Raw genomic sequence first — 16,820 nt, 5'->3', positions numbered from 1 at the left:
TCGCTTTGTGGCAAACGATAGGGTCAGTGGGGTCTCTCTGGTGGGTGCTGGTGTCTTTCTGTGACATGGAGAACTTGGAGAACTGAGACAAAATCTGAGCTCAGCTTTGAAAAGGCTAAGTTTGAGGTGGGCACTGGCTGGATACTCCAGACGACCAGGTGAGAACGGCTGTCAGTTCGAGACCATCACTGCTCTCTTCCTGTGCCAAAGAAGGTCCGGAGGCCTTGATGGGCGCTAAAATAGGAGGAAGGAGAAGGAACGGGGCTCAGCCAGATACTGGAGGAACGCTCCAGAAGACAGGTTTCCCTTCCAAGGGTGGACCCGAGCAAGGGAGGCAGGGCGGCCCCAGATGTGGCAAACTTCGCCCAAGCTGGATATAGCGGAAGGCCCGCGGTTGGCTGGGGTTGCGGATGCCTTCCGTCCTGACCTGAGAAGTAAGGGGCCGGAGCAGAGAGTCTGCCGCCGACGGGAAAGGGTGGCTCCAGGGTGGTGAGCGAGGCCAAACGAAAGATGGCAGGAAGCCGCGAGGAGTGAGTGGGGGTGGAGACCGAGGAGAGAAAGGGAAAGGGCGGGTAGCAGGGGTGGAGAGAGAAAGAGAGGAGGGCTTGGGGGAGGAGAGAGGGGAGGAAGGGTGGGAGCAGGAGAAAGAGCCGAGGATTAGGAGGGAGAGAGGAGGCCGCGGCGGGAGCAGCGGGCACGTCGGCTGGGCCGCCCCCCCGAGCAAGGCGTCGCCATTCCGCTACTAGGGGCGCCGCCGCCGCCGCCACCGCGCCCGCGGGCCATGCTCCCGCCACCCCCGCGCCAGCCGCCGCCCCAGGCGCGCGCGGCCCGCGGTGCGGTGCGCCTGCAGCGGGCCTTCCTGCGCGGCCCACTGGGCGTGCTGCGGCTGCTGCAGCTGCTGGCCGGCGCCTCCTTCTGGATCACTATCGCCACCAGCAGGTACCAGGGTCCCGTGCACTTCGCGCTCTTCGTGTCCGTGCTCTTCTGGCTGCTGACCCTGGGTCTCTATTTTCTCACGCTCCTGGGCAAGCACGAGCTGGTGCCCGTGTTGGGCTCGCGCTGGCTCGTGGTCAACGTGGCGCACGACCTGCTGGCGGCTGCGCTGTATGGCGCCGCGACAGCCATCATGATCGACCAGACGCAGAAGCACAGCTACTGCAACCTCAAGAATTACCAGATGCCCTGCGCCTACCACGCCTTCCTGGCGGCTGCCGTCTGCGGCGGCCTCTGCCTGGGCCTCTACCTGCTCTCGGCTCTCTACGGCTGCTGCCGCCGCTACCAGGGCGAGCAGGAGGTGGCGTGAGGACGCCCCGCTGCGGGGCGGGAGACCCTAAGGAGACCACCGCCCCAGCCCGTTCTGCCGCCCCGCGCCTGTGCGCCCTGGCACCTTCCCTTGCTCTGCGTTCCCGCCGCCGCCGCCTCGCCCAGGCACCCTAACACGCAGTCCCCGCCCGACGGCAGCGCCACAGCCCAGAGGCCGGACCACTGCGCGGGATGCGCCGTCTCCAGGGACTGCAGGGCTACATCCGCAGGGCGGACGCGCACCCTCAGACTGGCCCTCCGCTGGCGAGACTTCGTGGTTCCTCTTCTCGTTCCCTGCTGAGAGCGAGACGTACACATGCGCCGCGTAGATTCGGGAGAGGCTCCCAAATTGATAGAAGTCTTCTGGCTGCGCCCCTGCTCCCTTCCTGCCGCCCCGCGGTGGGAAGAACACTCCCTTTCTCTGGCCCCTCTTTCAGCCTTGAGCGTTGTAAAAGGCAGGCATGAAGTCACGGACAGGCCTCCACTGGTCCTGGGATGAGCGACGAGTTTGGTTTTAGTTTGGGATTTTTGTGGACGCCCTGCGCAGTCCTTCCTGGCCCATCCCTCGGTGCTTTGTTGTCTTGGGGTGCGGCCCCTCCCCAAAGGTGAGGAGGATGGATGGTAAGGGCCTGTGGGCTGTATTCTTGCCCCTGCCTGCTCGCCTTTGTCCTCGCAGTTCATGGAGGCCCAAACGCACACTAGCTTCCCAGCCTTCCTCTCACAGGCTTCTCCACTCTCACCTTCCAGTATCTTTTTGCATTCGGGATCCCCACACGACCACCAGGGAATGTTAGGGGGAGCCCCATTCAATTTTACAGAGGGAGCCTTAAAGTTTTCTCATAAAAAAAGCCAGAATAACTTTAGAACCCTGCCTACCAACTCCCAGTCTAGCGCTGTTTACATTAAAGCATTGGTGTTCCCTGGGATCCTGGCTCACCAGGCCAAGTGGTTTTGTCAAAGGTGCTATCCACCCTTCTGGGAAGAGTCACTAGCATATCAAAGGCTTTGGGAAGTCCTGCTGTGAAACAAGACAGAGTAGTGTTTACCACTTCTGGGCCTGGATCAGATTTTGCCACCTTAAGTTTCCATTTTCGATCCCCCATATTTCCCCCCACACCCCATTTCTACATAGGGGGCCCAACTCATTGGCTATGGTCTGAAGATTGACTCATTGGTCTGTCTGAAGATGAGAGGTTCTCCCTCTTTCCCAGGGACTTTAGTAGAGGGAGAACCTAGCCCATGAGGGAAAATAGTTGCTCCTGACGGGCCAGCGAGAGGCCTGGGAACTGGTGGATTTGAACTGTCCTTTACACTGTTTGGGAAATGAAGCCAGAGGCATCCTGATGGTTTTCCTGTCAGAGGAACAACACCTGTAAGAGATCCTGGCATTGACCGTGACAGTGGTCACTCACCAATAAGAGGAGAAAGCTCTCTGGAGCTGGGGTGAACAGCTGGCCCAGCCTTTGTAAGGTATGACACTAATTGTTTTTTTGTGTGTGTGTGGGGGGGCATAGGTCTTTGAATAAAAATGTAGAGTTCCTCCTTTTCTAAAAGTTAGAGGGTTTTTATTCAGAGACCAAGTTGGAGAGGTGACAATAATAACCACAATTCAACCTTTTTGCTAAATCCTTCAAAGGTCTGCTCTTTGAGAATATTCCCTGCTTTCTAGATTGGAAACTAGAATAGGGTGGGCCAGAAAGTATCTTTGTCAGCATGTTTTAAAGGCTTTGGTGGAGAGGTATTAGATTTTTCTGTTGTAGTTGTGGAGATCTGCGGGGGGGGGGGGGGGGGGGGGCGGGGGGCACTTATGTAAGTTTTACACAGTCACCATATCATTTCTCTAGCCCTCTGTGTGCCTGGTACTGCTCCTCTCAACAACCGTATTGGGGCGCTTCTATTATTATTTCTTTATTCCATATGAGGAAAATGAGTCACAGAGAGGTTGAGTAACTTGCCCAGAGGCTCCCAGCTGGTGAAGGATAGAACTAGGATTTGAACTCTACCAGTTTGGCCTGACCTGTGGTAGCACAATGGATAAAGCATCAACCTGGAACGCTGAGGTCGCCAGTTCCGGGCATATGGCAGTTGATGCTTTCTGTTCCTCCCCCCTTCTCTCTCTCTCTCTCTCATCTCTCTCTAAAATGAATTGGGGAAAAAATAAACAAAAAAACGCTGGCAGTTTGGCCTCTTCAGGACCAGGCTATACTATTATAGTAGGGGTCAATACATGTGAGGTACTATTAACATGGTTGTTGAAAAAATCATTTACACTGTGAAACATACATAACAATATTAGCCATTTCTGAGTGTACAGTTCAGTGGCATTAAGTACGTTCGTATTGTTGTGCAACCATCATAACCATCCATATCCAGGACTTTTCATTTAGCGAAACTAAGCCTTGTACCTATTAAAATTGTGGTTATCGCCTGACCAGGCGGTGGCGCAGTGGATAGAGCGTCAAACTGGGATGCAGAGGACCCAGGTTCGAGACCCCGAGGTCGTCAGCTTGAGCGTGGGCTCATCTGGCTTGAGCAAAAAGCTCACCAGCTTGGACCCACGGTCGCTGGCATGAGCAAGTAGTTACTTGGTCTGCTGAAGGCCCACAGTCAAGGCACATATGAGAAAGCAATTAATGAACAACTAAGGTGTCGCAAGGAAAAACATGATTGATGCTTTTCATGTCTCTCCATTCTTGTCTGTCTGTCCCTGTCTATCCCTCTCTCTGACTCTCTCTCTGTCTCTGTAAAAAAATAATAAAAATAAATAATAATAATAATTTAAAAAATTGTGGTTATCTTTGTTTTCTCTCCTCTGGGAAACCCCAGGACACTGAGCCCTTCGCTGCCTCAGCCGGGCTGGCGTGCTGCTGGCAGGGACACTGGTCCCTCAGCTCCGACTGCTGGTGCCAGCCAGAGCCTGGGGGCGGGCTTTTCTGGGGTACTTGGGAATGCTTCTGAAACCCAATAATTTTGTTTTTTTGTTGTTGCAGGTTCCCACGCTGCAGGGGCCATGGAGATCCCAGGACCTGCTTCCAACCAGGACCTGCTTCCTTGGGTGGAAGGCCCCATTCCGGCCTGTCTCGGCACAGGGTTTCACAGTGGGAAGAGGGGACGACCTCTGCCCAGCGGCTTCCCCTCAGCACCATCCAATGGAAGACCCGAGATGGGCGAAGATTCATTTTGCCTCAACATAAGAGAAATCCTGGTTCTTTTTCTGCTGTGACTTGATTCCAAACACCTGGAACTGAGTTCTGTGTCTGTGGACCCTAAACAATGGGTTTTGGCTCCAGCTTTTGTTCCTTTTCTCCTTTCTTAGACCACCATCTAAGCTGCACCCTCAGCTCAGATCCAGGCCCCTGAGGATGTCTTCTTAGCACGCCCAGCCCATGGTGCTCTGTGTGTGGTCAGGTGACCTTACTCAGGCGCAGATTTCTCCTTGGCCTTCGCGGTACCTTATTCATCCAGATGTGCCTGAAACATTCCAGTGTTCACTGGCTCTTCTAGATGTGCCTTCTGCTTGGCCTCCAGCTGCTTCTCCAGATGTGAGAAGGATGTGTAAGACGGCCCCACACCCATCCCTTCCTCCCCCTTGAGGCCCTGTGCCATAGGAATGGCTGCCTGACTTGGCCCAGAGCTGTTGGATACTGGAGGCAGTTCTCATTGGCTTCTCTCTCTGGAGTCCAGGACTCAATCTAGCCCAAGATGACTGGGCTGCTTCCAGCCCAGAGTCTAGGGACCATTTGCAGACCCAGGAGAGAATTTTTCCAGTGTTCTACAAAGGGCAGAAGAAAGGGTGGGAGTGGGAGGGGTCAGGGCCAGTAGGGAGAAGGGACCAATGTGCCTCATTAAGAGTTCAGTGGTGATTACTAATAGGCTTTTCTGAATAAAGTTTAATTTGTCTGATCTTGGTGGATGTATGTCTTCTCTCCTGGCCCCCTGCAGTAACCCTCTGTCCCAGGTCCCCCAGCCTGCCTCCATCTCCTCATTATGCCACACGGCCCTGTTGTCAGCGGCCCCGGCGCCCTCTTTGCTTTTGGAAGGGGGAAAAAAAAGGAATTCACAAATTTCCAGTGCATTTAGGGCTGGACACAAGAACTAGAGGGTAAAAAACTGCCCATGTGTGTCCTTGACTGAGGCCAAAAGGAATTCCAGGGACTCCTTTCCCAGCTCTCAATGGGCCCTCTGTTTGGGAAGCTCCATTGCCTGATGGGCAGATGCAGAATGACCGTGGTCATGGAGCCAGAAGGGTCCTGTTGCTCAACACCCTCATTTTACAAAAGAGGAGATGAATCCCAGGGTGGATGGCAACTTACCTAATGTCACAGAGCTGAGTAGGGACGGGATGGGGTCTTGGTTCTTTTCTGCAGAGAACTGTGCCTGCTCTGGTGTTAGCTCCTGGGCACACCTCACCTGGTTCCCCTCCCAACCCACCCCCCCTGCTTCTAGCCACAGCTTGTTGACTCAGGTGCTCTTGAAAGGGTGGGCCTGGCCTGTGGTGGTGGCACAGTGGATAAAGCATCAACCTGGAATGTTTAGGTCACCAATTCGAAATCCTGTGCTTGCCCAGTCAAGGCACGTACAGGAAGCAACTACTATGAGTTGATGCTTCCTGCTTCTCCCTCCACTTTCTCTCTCTCTATCCCCAAACCAATAAAAAAAAAATGGGGCGGTGGGAGTGCAGTTAACAGGCTTCCTTGCTGGCTCTTCCCTGCTGCCCTGGGCCTGAAGTCTGCCACCAGGACACAGGATTTAAACAGCTCCAGGCAGGGTTTTGATGCTGTATGTACTTCACACCCACTCTCACAAAGCACCCTCCCCAATGTGCAAAACACACACCCTCCTCCTCATGGTTTGGATTTCCAGGGTGGACAAAAATGCCACCAGCTCCCAAAAAACATCCCTTACTCCCTTTTTCTATCTGCATCTAATCATGAATTTTAGGCCCTGGCCGCTCTCTGTCTCTCCCTCTCCTCTCTAAAATGAATTAAAAAAACAACAACAAAAAAACCCCAATATTAGGCCCTGGCCGGTTGGCTCAGTGGTAGAGCGTCGGCCTGGCGTGCAGGAGTCCCGGGTTCGATTCCCGGCCAGGGCACACAGGAGAAGTGCCCATCTGCTTCTCCACCCCTCCCCCTCTCCTTCCTCTCTGTCTCTCTCTTCCCCTCCCGCAGCCAAGGCTCCATTGGAGCAAAATTGGCCCGGGCGCTGGGGATGGCTCTGTGGCCTCTGCCTCAGGCGCTTAGAATGACTCTGGATACAACAGAGCAATGCCCCAGATGGGCAGAGCATCGCCCCCTGGTGGGCATGCCGGGTGGATCCTGGTCGGGCGCATGCGGGAGTCTGTCTGACTGCCTCCCCGTTTCCAACTTCAGAAAAATACCAAAAAATAAAAATAAAAAAATGAAAAAAAAATAATCATGAATTTTACTCAAAATGAAAAGTAGCCTTCCTTTATGCAAAGGCTGGTTAGTCCCCTGTTGTACTGTAGTTCAGTGAACTATTTTGCAATTGAAAATGTGCTTCTGCCTGACCAGGCGGTGGCGCAGTGGATAGAGCGTCGGACTGGGATGCGGAGGGCCCAGGTTCAAAACCCCAAGGTCGCTGGCTTGAGTGCAGGCTCATCTGGCTTGAGCACAGCTCACCAGCTTAAGCCCAAGGTCACTGGCTTGAGCAAGGGGTCACTCGGTCTACTGTAGCACCCCCCCCCATCAAGGCACATATGAGAAAGCAATCAATGAACAACTAAGGCGCCACAATGAATTGATGCTTCTCATCTCCCTTCCTGTCTGTCTGTCACTATCTATTCCTCTCTCTGTCTCTGTAGAAGAAAATGTGCTTCTACTAGCATTACCTTACATGATCTTGTCAACAGTCCTAGTGGTTTGTCTTAGAGGTTTGCATTGACGCTCCCATTCATTAGGGAAAGTGGAGCCCCAGAGAGGAGAAGGGCCTTATCCATGGTCACACACCATGGTCACACAGTGGCAGGACTGGGACTGGAAGGTAGATGTTCTCTCGCTACCCTCGGCTGCTGGTTGCTAAACCCTTGTGGTCCTCTGTCAGTCTCTGAAGTCTAGGTGAGCTTGGTTTTTCCACCTGGAGAGCAGGTATTCAGGAATGGTCTGATCTAACATTTCTTGTTTAATGCTGGGGGCTCGTTGAAATAAGATACTACTCCTCAGGGACATCATTGAGCCCGTTTTGAGTCTGGGGAATCCAAGGGGTTTGCTCATTTATGTCAATTCCTTTTCCTTCTCTTCTAGGGGTGGTGTGGCGTGGTCCATGGTGAGAGGAGAGCTAAAACACTCATGTTTTCAGGGGTAAGAGGAAAGAGAAGGGATATAAGAGGGAAAGGTCAGGTTAACACTATGTTTTAGTCATTTTATTTGTTACAGGAGTTATGTGTAAGATAAATACCAGGATAGATCCATTAAAATATAATAGCAATATATACCCATTTAAAAAATTAAACCATTCAGAAGCATACAAAGTAAGAAGAGACACTTGATCACCCTAATCTCATGCCCTAGAAATAAACCATTGTTAACTATTAACTCTCCTTTCTTAATTTTTATAACGAATCAAATGTACATGGATGTGCGCACACATTTACGCATGTACGTCCGGACTCTTCCACAACTTGCTCTTTGTTATTAACAATAGTATAGTTCTAACCCTTTCTATGTGTTCGATAAATATGATAATATACTCTCCCTTTCCTAAATGTCCCATATAAATAGTCAGGGACTGCAAGAATTTTGTGTCCTTTCTGGAACCATTCTAACTTTCTCGCATTAGTTAACTTTGTTACTTCCTTGGCTGCTTCCTATAGAAATTATAGTAAAACTTTTAAAGGGGAGGAGGGAATCCTTTTTTTTTCTACAGAGAGGCAGTAGAGACAGGAGGTAAAGTAGCTTGTCCTGGTCTGTGCTCTTTCTACCCCCACAGAGACAAAGGTAGCGAGGGAGGGAGGGAGGGAGAGAGCACTGGAGGGCTGTCCACGTCATTGCCAGTCTCTAGGAGAGGAACACCGGGGTCTAGGGTTAGTGGGGGCACTGGAAAGAGGGGAGGAGAGTCAGAGACTCTCAGGACCTTTATGGGGCAAAAGAAAGGTATGCTGTGGAGGCAGCCGGAATTCTAGGAGAGCACCTGGGCACAGCCAGTAGGAGGGTGTGAACCACCGCACGATCTTCATCAGTCTGGTTTCCAATCTGAAAGCCCCTTTGTCCTTCCTGTTTCCTGATCTTTCCTTTGAACTGGGTGGTATTTGGGATCTTGCAGGCTGTGAGGTTCCTTCCCCAGCACTGATGTGAAACAAGCTCCCAGAGGCAGTCCCTCCAGCTTCATACCCGCCTCTCCCTCTAGGACAGGGGTCGGGAATCTTTTTGGCTGAGAGAGCCATGAACGTCACATATTTTAAAATGTAATTCCGTGAGAGCCATACAACGACCCATGTACATTACATATTATCGAATGAAAATTTGGTGTTGTCCTGGAGGACAGCTGTGATTGGCTCCAGCCACCCACAACCATGAACATGAGCGGTAGGAAATGAATGGATTGTAATACATGAGAATGTTTTATACTTTTAACGTTATTATTAATTTTATTAAAGATTTGTCTGCGAGCCAGATGCAGCCGTCAAAAGAGCCACATCTGGCTCATGAGCCACAGGTTCTGGACCCCTGCTCCAGAGGATTGCTGGTTCTCCTTACTGCTGCTATCTTCAGGAGTCCTGAAGGGGGCGCTCTGACCCCTGTCATAAAGCAGTTCTGGATCTAGGTTGGGAATTGGTATGGGGAAAAGGGAACTAACTTCATGAAGCATCTGCAGTCAGCCGAGAACATGATGAATACGTTATGTAACATCTCTGGTCATCCACGCAAGCCCCTGAAGGATTAAATACTCCCATTTAACAGATGTGGAGACAGGCTGAGGCATTTGATTCAAATAAGATTCAATTCAGGTTCGTGCTGCCATGCCATGTTGTTTCTGAGGATTTCCCAGCAGATAAGCTGTTTTCCCAACCATCCAAAGATTCCACCCAGACCTACGCTGGACTTTGTAATAGTTATATCTTTTTTTTTAATTTTATTTTATTTATTCATTTTAGAGAAGAGAGAGAAATGGAGAGAGAGAGAGAGACAGAGAGAGGAGGTGGGGAGTAGCTGGAAGCATCAACTCCCATATGTGCCTTGACCAGGCAAGCCCAGGGTTTCGAACCAGCGACCTCAGCATTTCCAGGTCGACGCTTTATCCACTGCGCCACCACAGGTCAGGCCTGTAATAGTTATATCTTGAGCTAATGCAGGAAGGGAAGACTGGAGAAAATTATTACAAATTTGTATTATGTCAGCTTTTCTTCCAGTTTACAATGAAATTGGATAGTTACCTTTATGTTTAATCAGCTTACTGGGCTGAGGTCACTTTCTTGGTCCCTGGAGACAGTACCCCTTTGTCTGCCAGATGTTAGAAGGACACGTCAGACCACCCCCTCCACCCGACGCTCCTCCCTCTCAAGGCCTGATGCCATAGGTGTGGCCACCTGACCTGACTACAAACTTTTGGATACCAAACTTCTCAGCCTGTTGCAATCTTGTCCTGCACTCTGCCGTCTCCTTCTGTGTCCCCTAGGCAGTTAGCATGACTGGCTCAAATTGTTAGTGAGCTCAGCCTGTGACGTCAGAGATGAGCCTAATCTCTTACTAGTTGTCTGGCTTTAGGCAATTTACTGAAGCTCTTTGTGTCTCAGCTTCATCACTTACTAAGTGGGGATAATACAAGTACCTACCTCACCTGGCTGCTGAAAGGGCTCAGTGGGGTCCTGCACCTAGTGCAGAGTGCCTGGCATTCGACCAGTGTGGTTCGGCTCTCAGCAGCACAATGCCGCTGGGAGTGCTGTGTAAAATAATGTTTGTAAAAATGCCAAGCCGGAGCCATAGTAAGCGCGCATAATCGTTCATGCCTTTCTCCCCCACTCAACCCTGGCTCTGCCCCCATCTGAGGAGTGACAGTCTCACCATGGATTGAGCCCTCTACTGTTTTTTCTTGTGTCTGGATTTGAGCTTTCTTGAAAAGATGGCACAGAGGTGTTAAAAATTGTTACCTACCTGAAGGTCGAACCTTCTTCTCCATAGAATCCAAGGTCCTTCAGCCCCCTTTTGACACCCTTTCGCAGTCCCCAGTCTGTGCCTTGGTACTCCAGGCGGCTCTGCCTCCTTTCAGCCTGGGAGGACTCGCTGTTCTCACCCTGTTTCCTGGGGTTCATCTGGAAAGAAGGACTGACCACAAGTTCTCAGGTGTCAGTATTGGATGTTCGCAGACTCCCCTCATTATATATTTGTAGGATCTTCCATGATTGCATTCAAATAAAAATTTATCCAAGCACAGGGGGCATTATAGGAACAGTTGTGTATTTGGCTTTCCTAGCTGTTGCATATCTGGGCATCTCACAGCATGTCTTTCTTTCCTCACTTCCCTGGTGAACTGTGTTGTACTTGTCAGCTGGTCACCCTCTCTTCCCAGCTGTCTCTAAGAACTAGTAAACTTGCTAGGTTTGGTTGTTCTTTTAAGTTAAATTGATGAACTACCTCGGTGATCTTAAGGTAGGGTGCTGGAAGACCAAGGTGGTGGCGTCTTTTTGTAGTGACTGTGATAGTGTTGATAATAATGATAAAACTATTGTTGATAATAGCATTAATAGTAATAAAGATTACACAATGTCCCTACCTCTTGTATTCACAGTTTGCAAAAATATTTTTATATTCATTATTTCATATCATCCTTATATGAACAGATAGTGTAGATAATAATTGCATTTTGTTAATGAGTTTTGGAAAGGTGAGGTGGTTAAATAGTCTTTTAAAAAACCAGTTACTAAGGTACACTTGATATATGTTAAACTGCTCGTAGTACATAAATGTACACTTTGATGCGTCTTCCCTTGCAATTTTTTTTCATCTATGGATGGAATGAATATTACCAAAGGTGCTTAGAATACGCTGTTGCACAGATGAATGTTGAAAAAGAGTAAGGAATGTAAATTGGTTATTTCCACATTGGATGGCTGCCCAGGCTCCCACCTTAGAGAGAACCCTGATTACAGGTGCTATTTTAACAACCGGTTCACTGAACTCAACAAAAAATTAAGTATCAGCCTGACCAGGCAGTGGCGCAGTGGATAGAGCGTCAGACGGGGATGCAGAGGACCCGGGTTCAAGACCCCGAGGTCGCCAGCTTGAGTGCGGGCTCATCTGGTTTGAGGAAAAGCCCACCAGCTTGAACCCAAGGTTGCTGGCTACAGCAACGGGTTACTCGGTCTGCTGAAGGCCCACGGTCAAGGCACATACGAGAAAGCAATCAATGAACAACTAAGGTGTTGCAACGCGCAATGAAAAACTAATGATTGATGCTTCTCATCTCTCTCCGTTCCTATCTGTCTGTCCCTGTCTATCCCTCTCTCTGACTCACTCTCTGTCTCTGTAAAAAATAAATAAATAAATAAAAATTAAAAAAAAAAACTTAAAAAAAGAAAATTAAGTATCAGTTCTGCCAAACCGGTGTGAACCTGCTGAATCCCACCACTGGAAGGGGTGGAATCTGCCCTTCCTTTTACTCAATTATTTTGAGATCTACTCATGATATCGTAGCAACAATAATAGTTCATTCATTTTTATTGTTGAGTATCATTCCATTGTATGGGTATACTACAATTTGTTTATCAACTGGTGGACATTTATGTTGATTTAAGTTCTTGGGGTTTTTGTTTGTTTTGCATATAAAGCTGCTATAAACATTCACATACAGATTTTTGTGTGGACATATGCTTTCATTCTTCTTAGTTAAATACCTAGCAGTGAAATGACTCAGTTGTGTGGTAGACGTATTCTTTTTATTCTTTTCTTTTTCTTTCTTTCTTTTTTTTTTTTTTAAGCAAGAGGAGGGGAGATAGAGACAGACTCCCACATGTGCCTCAACTAGGATCCACCCAGCAACCCTCTTCTGGGGCCAGTGCTTGAATCAACCGAGTGCCTGAGGCCAACGCTTGGACCAACCAAGCCACTGGCTGCGAGAGAGGAAGAGAGAGAAAAGGGGGAGAGGGAGGAGGAGAAAAGCAGATGATCACTTCTCATGTGTGCTCTGACCAGGGATCGATCCCTGGATGTCTGCATGCCAGGCTGACACTCTATCCACTGAGCCAACAACCATCCAGAGCATTCTTTTTTATTGTTTTTTAAGTTGACTATATTACAGATGAAATTTCTTGTGTGTGTGTGTGTGTGTGTGTGTGTGTGTGTGAATGTGTGTGTGTGTATGCTTGCCTGGCATTTGTACCAGAGATGGTAATTCTGGACTCATAGAATTAATTGGGAAGCTTTCAATCTTGTTTTATTCTTTAGAATAGGTTAAGTATATGATCTTATTGATGGGTTTGATAAAATTTGTTCTCAAAATAATCTGGGTCTAATACTTTTTATTTTTTTATTTTATTTTTTTTACAGAGACAGAATCAGAGACAGGGACAGACAGACAGGAACGGAGAGATGAGAAGCATCAATCATTAGTTTTTCGTTGTGCATTGTGACACCTTAGTTGTTCATTGATTGCTTTCTCATATGTGCCTTGACCACGGGCCTTCAGCAGACCGAGTACCCCCTTGCTCGAGCCAGTGACCTTGGTTGGGTCCAAGCTGGTGAGCTTTTGCTCAAACCAGATAAGCCCACGCTCAAGCTGGTGAGCTCGGGGTCTTGAACCTGGGTCCTCGGCATCCCAGTCCAACGCTCTATCCAGTGCGCCACCGCCTGGTCAGGCTGGGCCTAATGTTTTTTATTTTTTATTTATTTATTTTATTTTATTTTATTTTTTTTTCTGAAGCTGGAAACGGGGAGAGACAGTCAGACAGACTCCCGCATGCACCCGACCGGGATCCACCCAGCATGCCCACCAGGGGGCGATGCTCTGCCCACCAGGGGGTGATGCTCTGCCCCTCCGGGGCATAGCTCTGTGGCGACCAGAGCCACTCTAGCGCCTGGGGCAGAGGCCAAGGAGCCATCCTCAGCGCCCGGGCCATCTTTGCTCCAATGGAGCCTCGGCTGTGGGAGGGGAAGAGAGACAGAGAGGAAGGAGAGGGGGAGGGGTGGAGAAGCAGATGGGCGCCTCTCCTGTGTGCCCTGGCCGGAAATCTAACCCAGTACTTCCGCACGCCAGGCCGACGCTCTACCACTGAGCCAACCGGCCAGGGCTGGGCCTAATGTTTTTTAGAAAGTTGTTTGTTAATTCTTTTCATTTCTTTAATGGAAATTGGTCTATTCGGGGTTTTGTATTTTTTTCTTTGTAGGTTACCTACTGTCCTTCCATTGGTGGCATATTTATTCAAGTTTCTCTTCTATTAATTCTTCCATCTAGTGCTCCAATTTAGAATTAGAACCTTTTTTTGGAAAGAATTTCAGAATTTATCTCTATATTTCTATGAAAGGCATATGATAAATAGTCATTCAGTGGAATGGATGAATATTAATGTTTAGCTGCTGTAACATATACGCCTCAACATTTCAGTAGCTTAGTATAAGAAAAATCTATTTTTTGTTCATACATAAATCTACTTTTTTCTCACATAATTGTCCACAATGGATATTCCTATGCGATGTCTCAGGGACTAGGCTCCCGCCACTTTGTAGCCCAGCCATCCTCTCTGCATTGAGCTGCCATTTGGAAGAAGAGAAGGAGGAGTAGACTTCTAATTTTTAATATCTTGTTCTAGAAGAGACATCACTTCCACTCATTTCCTCGGGGGAGTCACGTGACCCGATCTATATTCAAGGGTGCCGGGAAAAGTAGTCCCTGGCTGGGTATCTGCTGCCCAGCTACAACTTTAAACTATGGAAGGGGAAACAGGATTTTTTGGTGGGTAGTTAACTTTCCTCCATGGGAGGCCACAAGGTTTTAATGCTGAAGATTTCATTGCCCTGCTCTGCAAGGCTGTTTTTGTGCCCATGTTTGATGAATGGTTGTTTCATGGTTGCCAAGAGCTGTTGAGTAAGAATGTAACTGCAGGCATTCATTTCCTTGCTGTGTTTGTCAGAGGACCCAGTGTTTCACAGCTGGAAAACTCATTACTCATGAGTACTTCTTTCCCAGGTACAAGAACATAGAGATGTATTTGCTGAACACTTTTCAGAGCAAAGGCAGTGAGCTATTAATCCCCAAACACATTCAAACATTAAGTTTAAACACTAGAGAAAATCCAAATATTAAAGAGAATCAAAAAACACATACCAGTCAAATATTTCTTTCATTAATCATTAATTTAAAAAATTTGAACATAGTTTATATAACACAATTTTACAGAACATACCATAAAATTTGGTTTTTGGGTTTTTTTTGTATTTTTCTGAAGCTGGAACCGGTGAGGCAGTCAGACAGACTCCCGCATGCGCCCGACCAGGATCCATCCGGTACGCCCACCAGAGGGCGATGCTCTGCCCATTCGGGGCGTCGCTCCGTCGCAACCAGAGCCACTCTAGCGCCTGGGGCAGAGGCCAAGGAGCCATCCCCAGTGCCCGGGCCATCCTTTGCTCCAATGGAGCCTCAGCTGCGGGAGGGGAAGAGAGAGACAGAGAGGAAGGAGAGGGGGAGGGGTGGAGAAGCAGGTAGGCGCCTCTCCTGTGTGCCCTAGCCGGGAATCGAACCCGGTACTTCCGCACGCCAGGCCGATGCTCTACCACTGAGCTGTTTGTTTTTTTAAAAGATTTTATTTGCTGATTTTTAGAGAGAGAGAGACAAAATGGGGTGGGGAGGAGCAGGTAGCATGAACTCATAGTAGGTGCTTTTCGTATGTGCCTTGTCTGGGCAAGCTCAGGGTTTGAACCTGTAACCTCAGTCTCCAGGTCAAATGCTTTATCCACTGCACCACCACAGGTCAGGCAAAAATTCTCAGTTGTAAAGTGTATAATAAAAAAGTGTACAATTTAATGGTTTTAGTATATTCACAAAGTTGTACAACTACCACAACTATCTAATTCCAGAACATTTCCATCAACCCACAAAGAATCCCTGTATCTGATACAGTCACTCCAATTCTTTCTTCCCCCAGTCCCTTCCAACCACTACTCTACTTTTTTCTGTCTCTATGGACTTGTCTATTCTGGATATTTCTTATAAATGGGATCACACAATTTATGGCCTTATGTGTATGGTTTCTTTCACATAGCATAATGTTTTCAAAGCTTATCCATTTTGTGGCATGTATCAATACTTCATTCCTTTTTATGGTGAATAATATTCCATTGAATAGATATATAATGCTGTTTATCTGTCATTCTTTTGTTTAAAAAAAATTGTGGCAAAATTTACCATCGTAAAGTAACCACTTTTTAAGCATACAGTTCAGTGGTATCAAGTATGTTTATATTGTTGTGCAACCATCACCATCGTCCACTTCCAGAATTTTTCTCATCTTGCAAAACCGAAACTCTGTTCCCATTAAACACTAAATAAATCTCCATTCCTCCTTTCTCTGGTCTCTGGGGCTCTGGCAACTACTATTTAACTTTCTGTCTCTATACATTTTCCCCCATTCTTTTCCAAGTGAGAGGAGGGGAGATAGACAGATTCCTGCATGCACCACGATGTCTCTGTATATTTGACTACTATAGGTACCTCATAAAAATGAAGTCATATACTATTTGTCTTTTTGTGACTGGCTTATTTCACTTACCATTAATGTCCTCAAGTTTCATTTATGTTGTAGCATGTGTCAAAATTGTTTTACTTCTTTTTTTTTCTAGTGAGAGAGACAAGAACAGAGAGAGAGACAGAGAGAGGGACAGATAGGGACAGACAGGCAGGAAGGAGAGAGATGAGAAGTATCAGTTCTTCGTTGTGGCTCCTTAGTTGTTCATTGATTACTTTCTCATATGTTCCTTGACCGGGGGTGGGGTGGGGTAGGGGCTCTGCGTCCCAGCCCGATGCTCTATCCACTGCACCACTGCCTGGTCAGGTAGAATTTTTCATACTTCTTAAGGTTGAATAAGAGTCCATTGTATCTATGTACATAGCACACTTTGTCTATCCATCCATCTATTAATGCAGTGGTCCCCAACCTCCGGGCTGCCGACCGGTACCGGTCCGATCCGTGGGACATTTGGTACCAGTCCGCAGAGAAAGAATAAATAACTTACATTATTTCCATTTTATTTATATTTAAGTCTGAACGTTTTATTTTTAAAAAATGACCAGATTCCCTCTGTTACATCCGTCTAAGACTCACTCTTGACGCTTGTCTCGGTCACGTGATACATTTATCCGTCCCACCCTAAAGGCCGGTCCGTGAAAATATTTTCTGGCATTAAACCGGTCCGTGGCCCAAAAAATGGTTGGGGACCATTGTATTAATGGAAACTTGGGTTGCTTCCTCCTTTTAGCTTTTGTGAATAATACTGCCATAAACACGGGTGTACAAATATTTCTTCGAGACCTTCTTTTCAATTCTTTAACGTATAAACCCAGAAGTGGCATTG

General features: G+C 48.0%; 1 protein-coding gene across 1 annotated transcript; it reads left to right on the top strand.

The window, feature by feature from the left end:
- Positions 1-626: 626 nt before the first annotated feature.
- Positions 627-5,138, top strand: MARVELD1 (MARVEL domain containing 1). Its single transcript, XM_066355309.1, has 2 exons — positions 627-2,772; positions 4,293-5,138. Exon 1 carries the CDS (start codon positions 782-784, stop codon positions 1,301-1,303), a length of 522 nt encoding a protein of 173 aa, XP_066211406.1. The 5' UTR covers positions 627-781; the 3' UTR covers positions 1,304-2,772; positions 4,293-5,138.
- The last annotated feature ends 11,682 nt before the right edge of the window (positions 5,139-16,820 follow it).

This window comes from Saccopteryx leptura, chromosome 13 (genome assembly GCF_036850995.1).
Source record: "Saccopteryx leptura isolate mSacLep1 chromosome 13, mSacLep1_pri_phased_curated, whole genome shotgun sequence".
Taxonomy (NCBI): Eukaryota; Metazoa; Chordata; class Mammalia; order Chiroptera; family Emballonuridae; genus Saccopteryx; species Saccopteryx leptura.
This window is presented reverse-complemented; position numbering and strand designations above follow the sequence as displayed.

What these genes read in the sequence shown, in the direction of transcription:
- MARVELD1 (XM_066355309.1), top strand. Translation starts at nt 782, where the DNA reads ATGCTCCCGCCACCCCCGCGCCAGCCGCCGCCCCAGGCGCGCGCGGCC.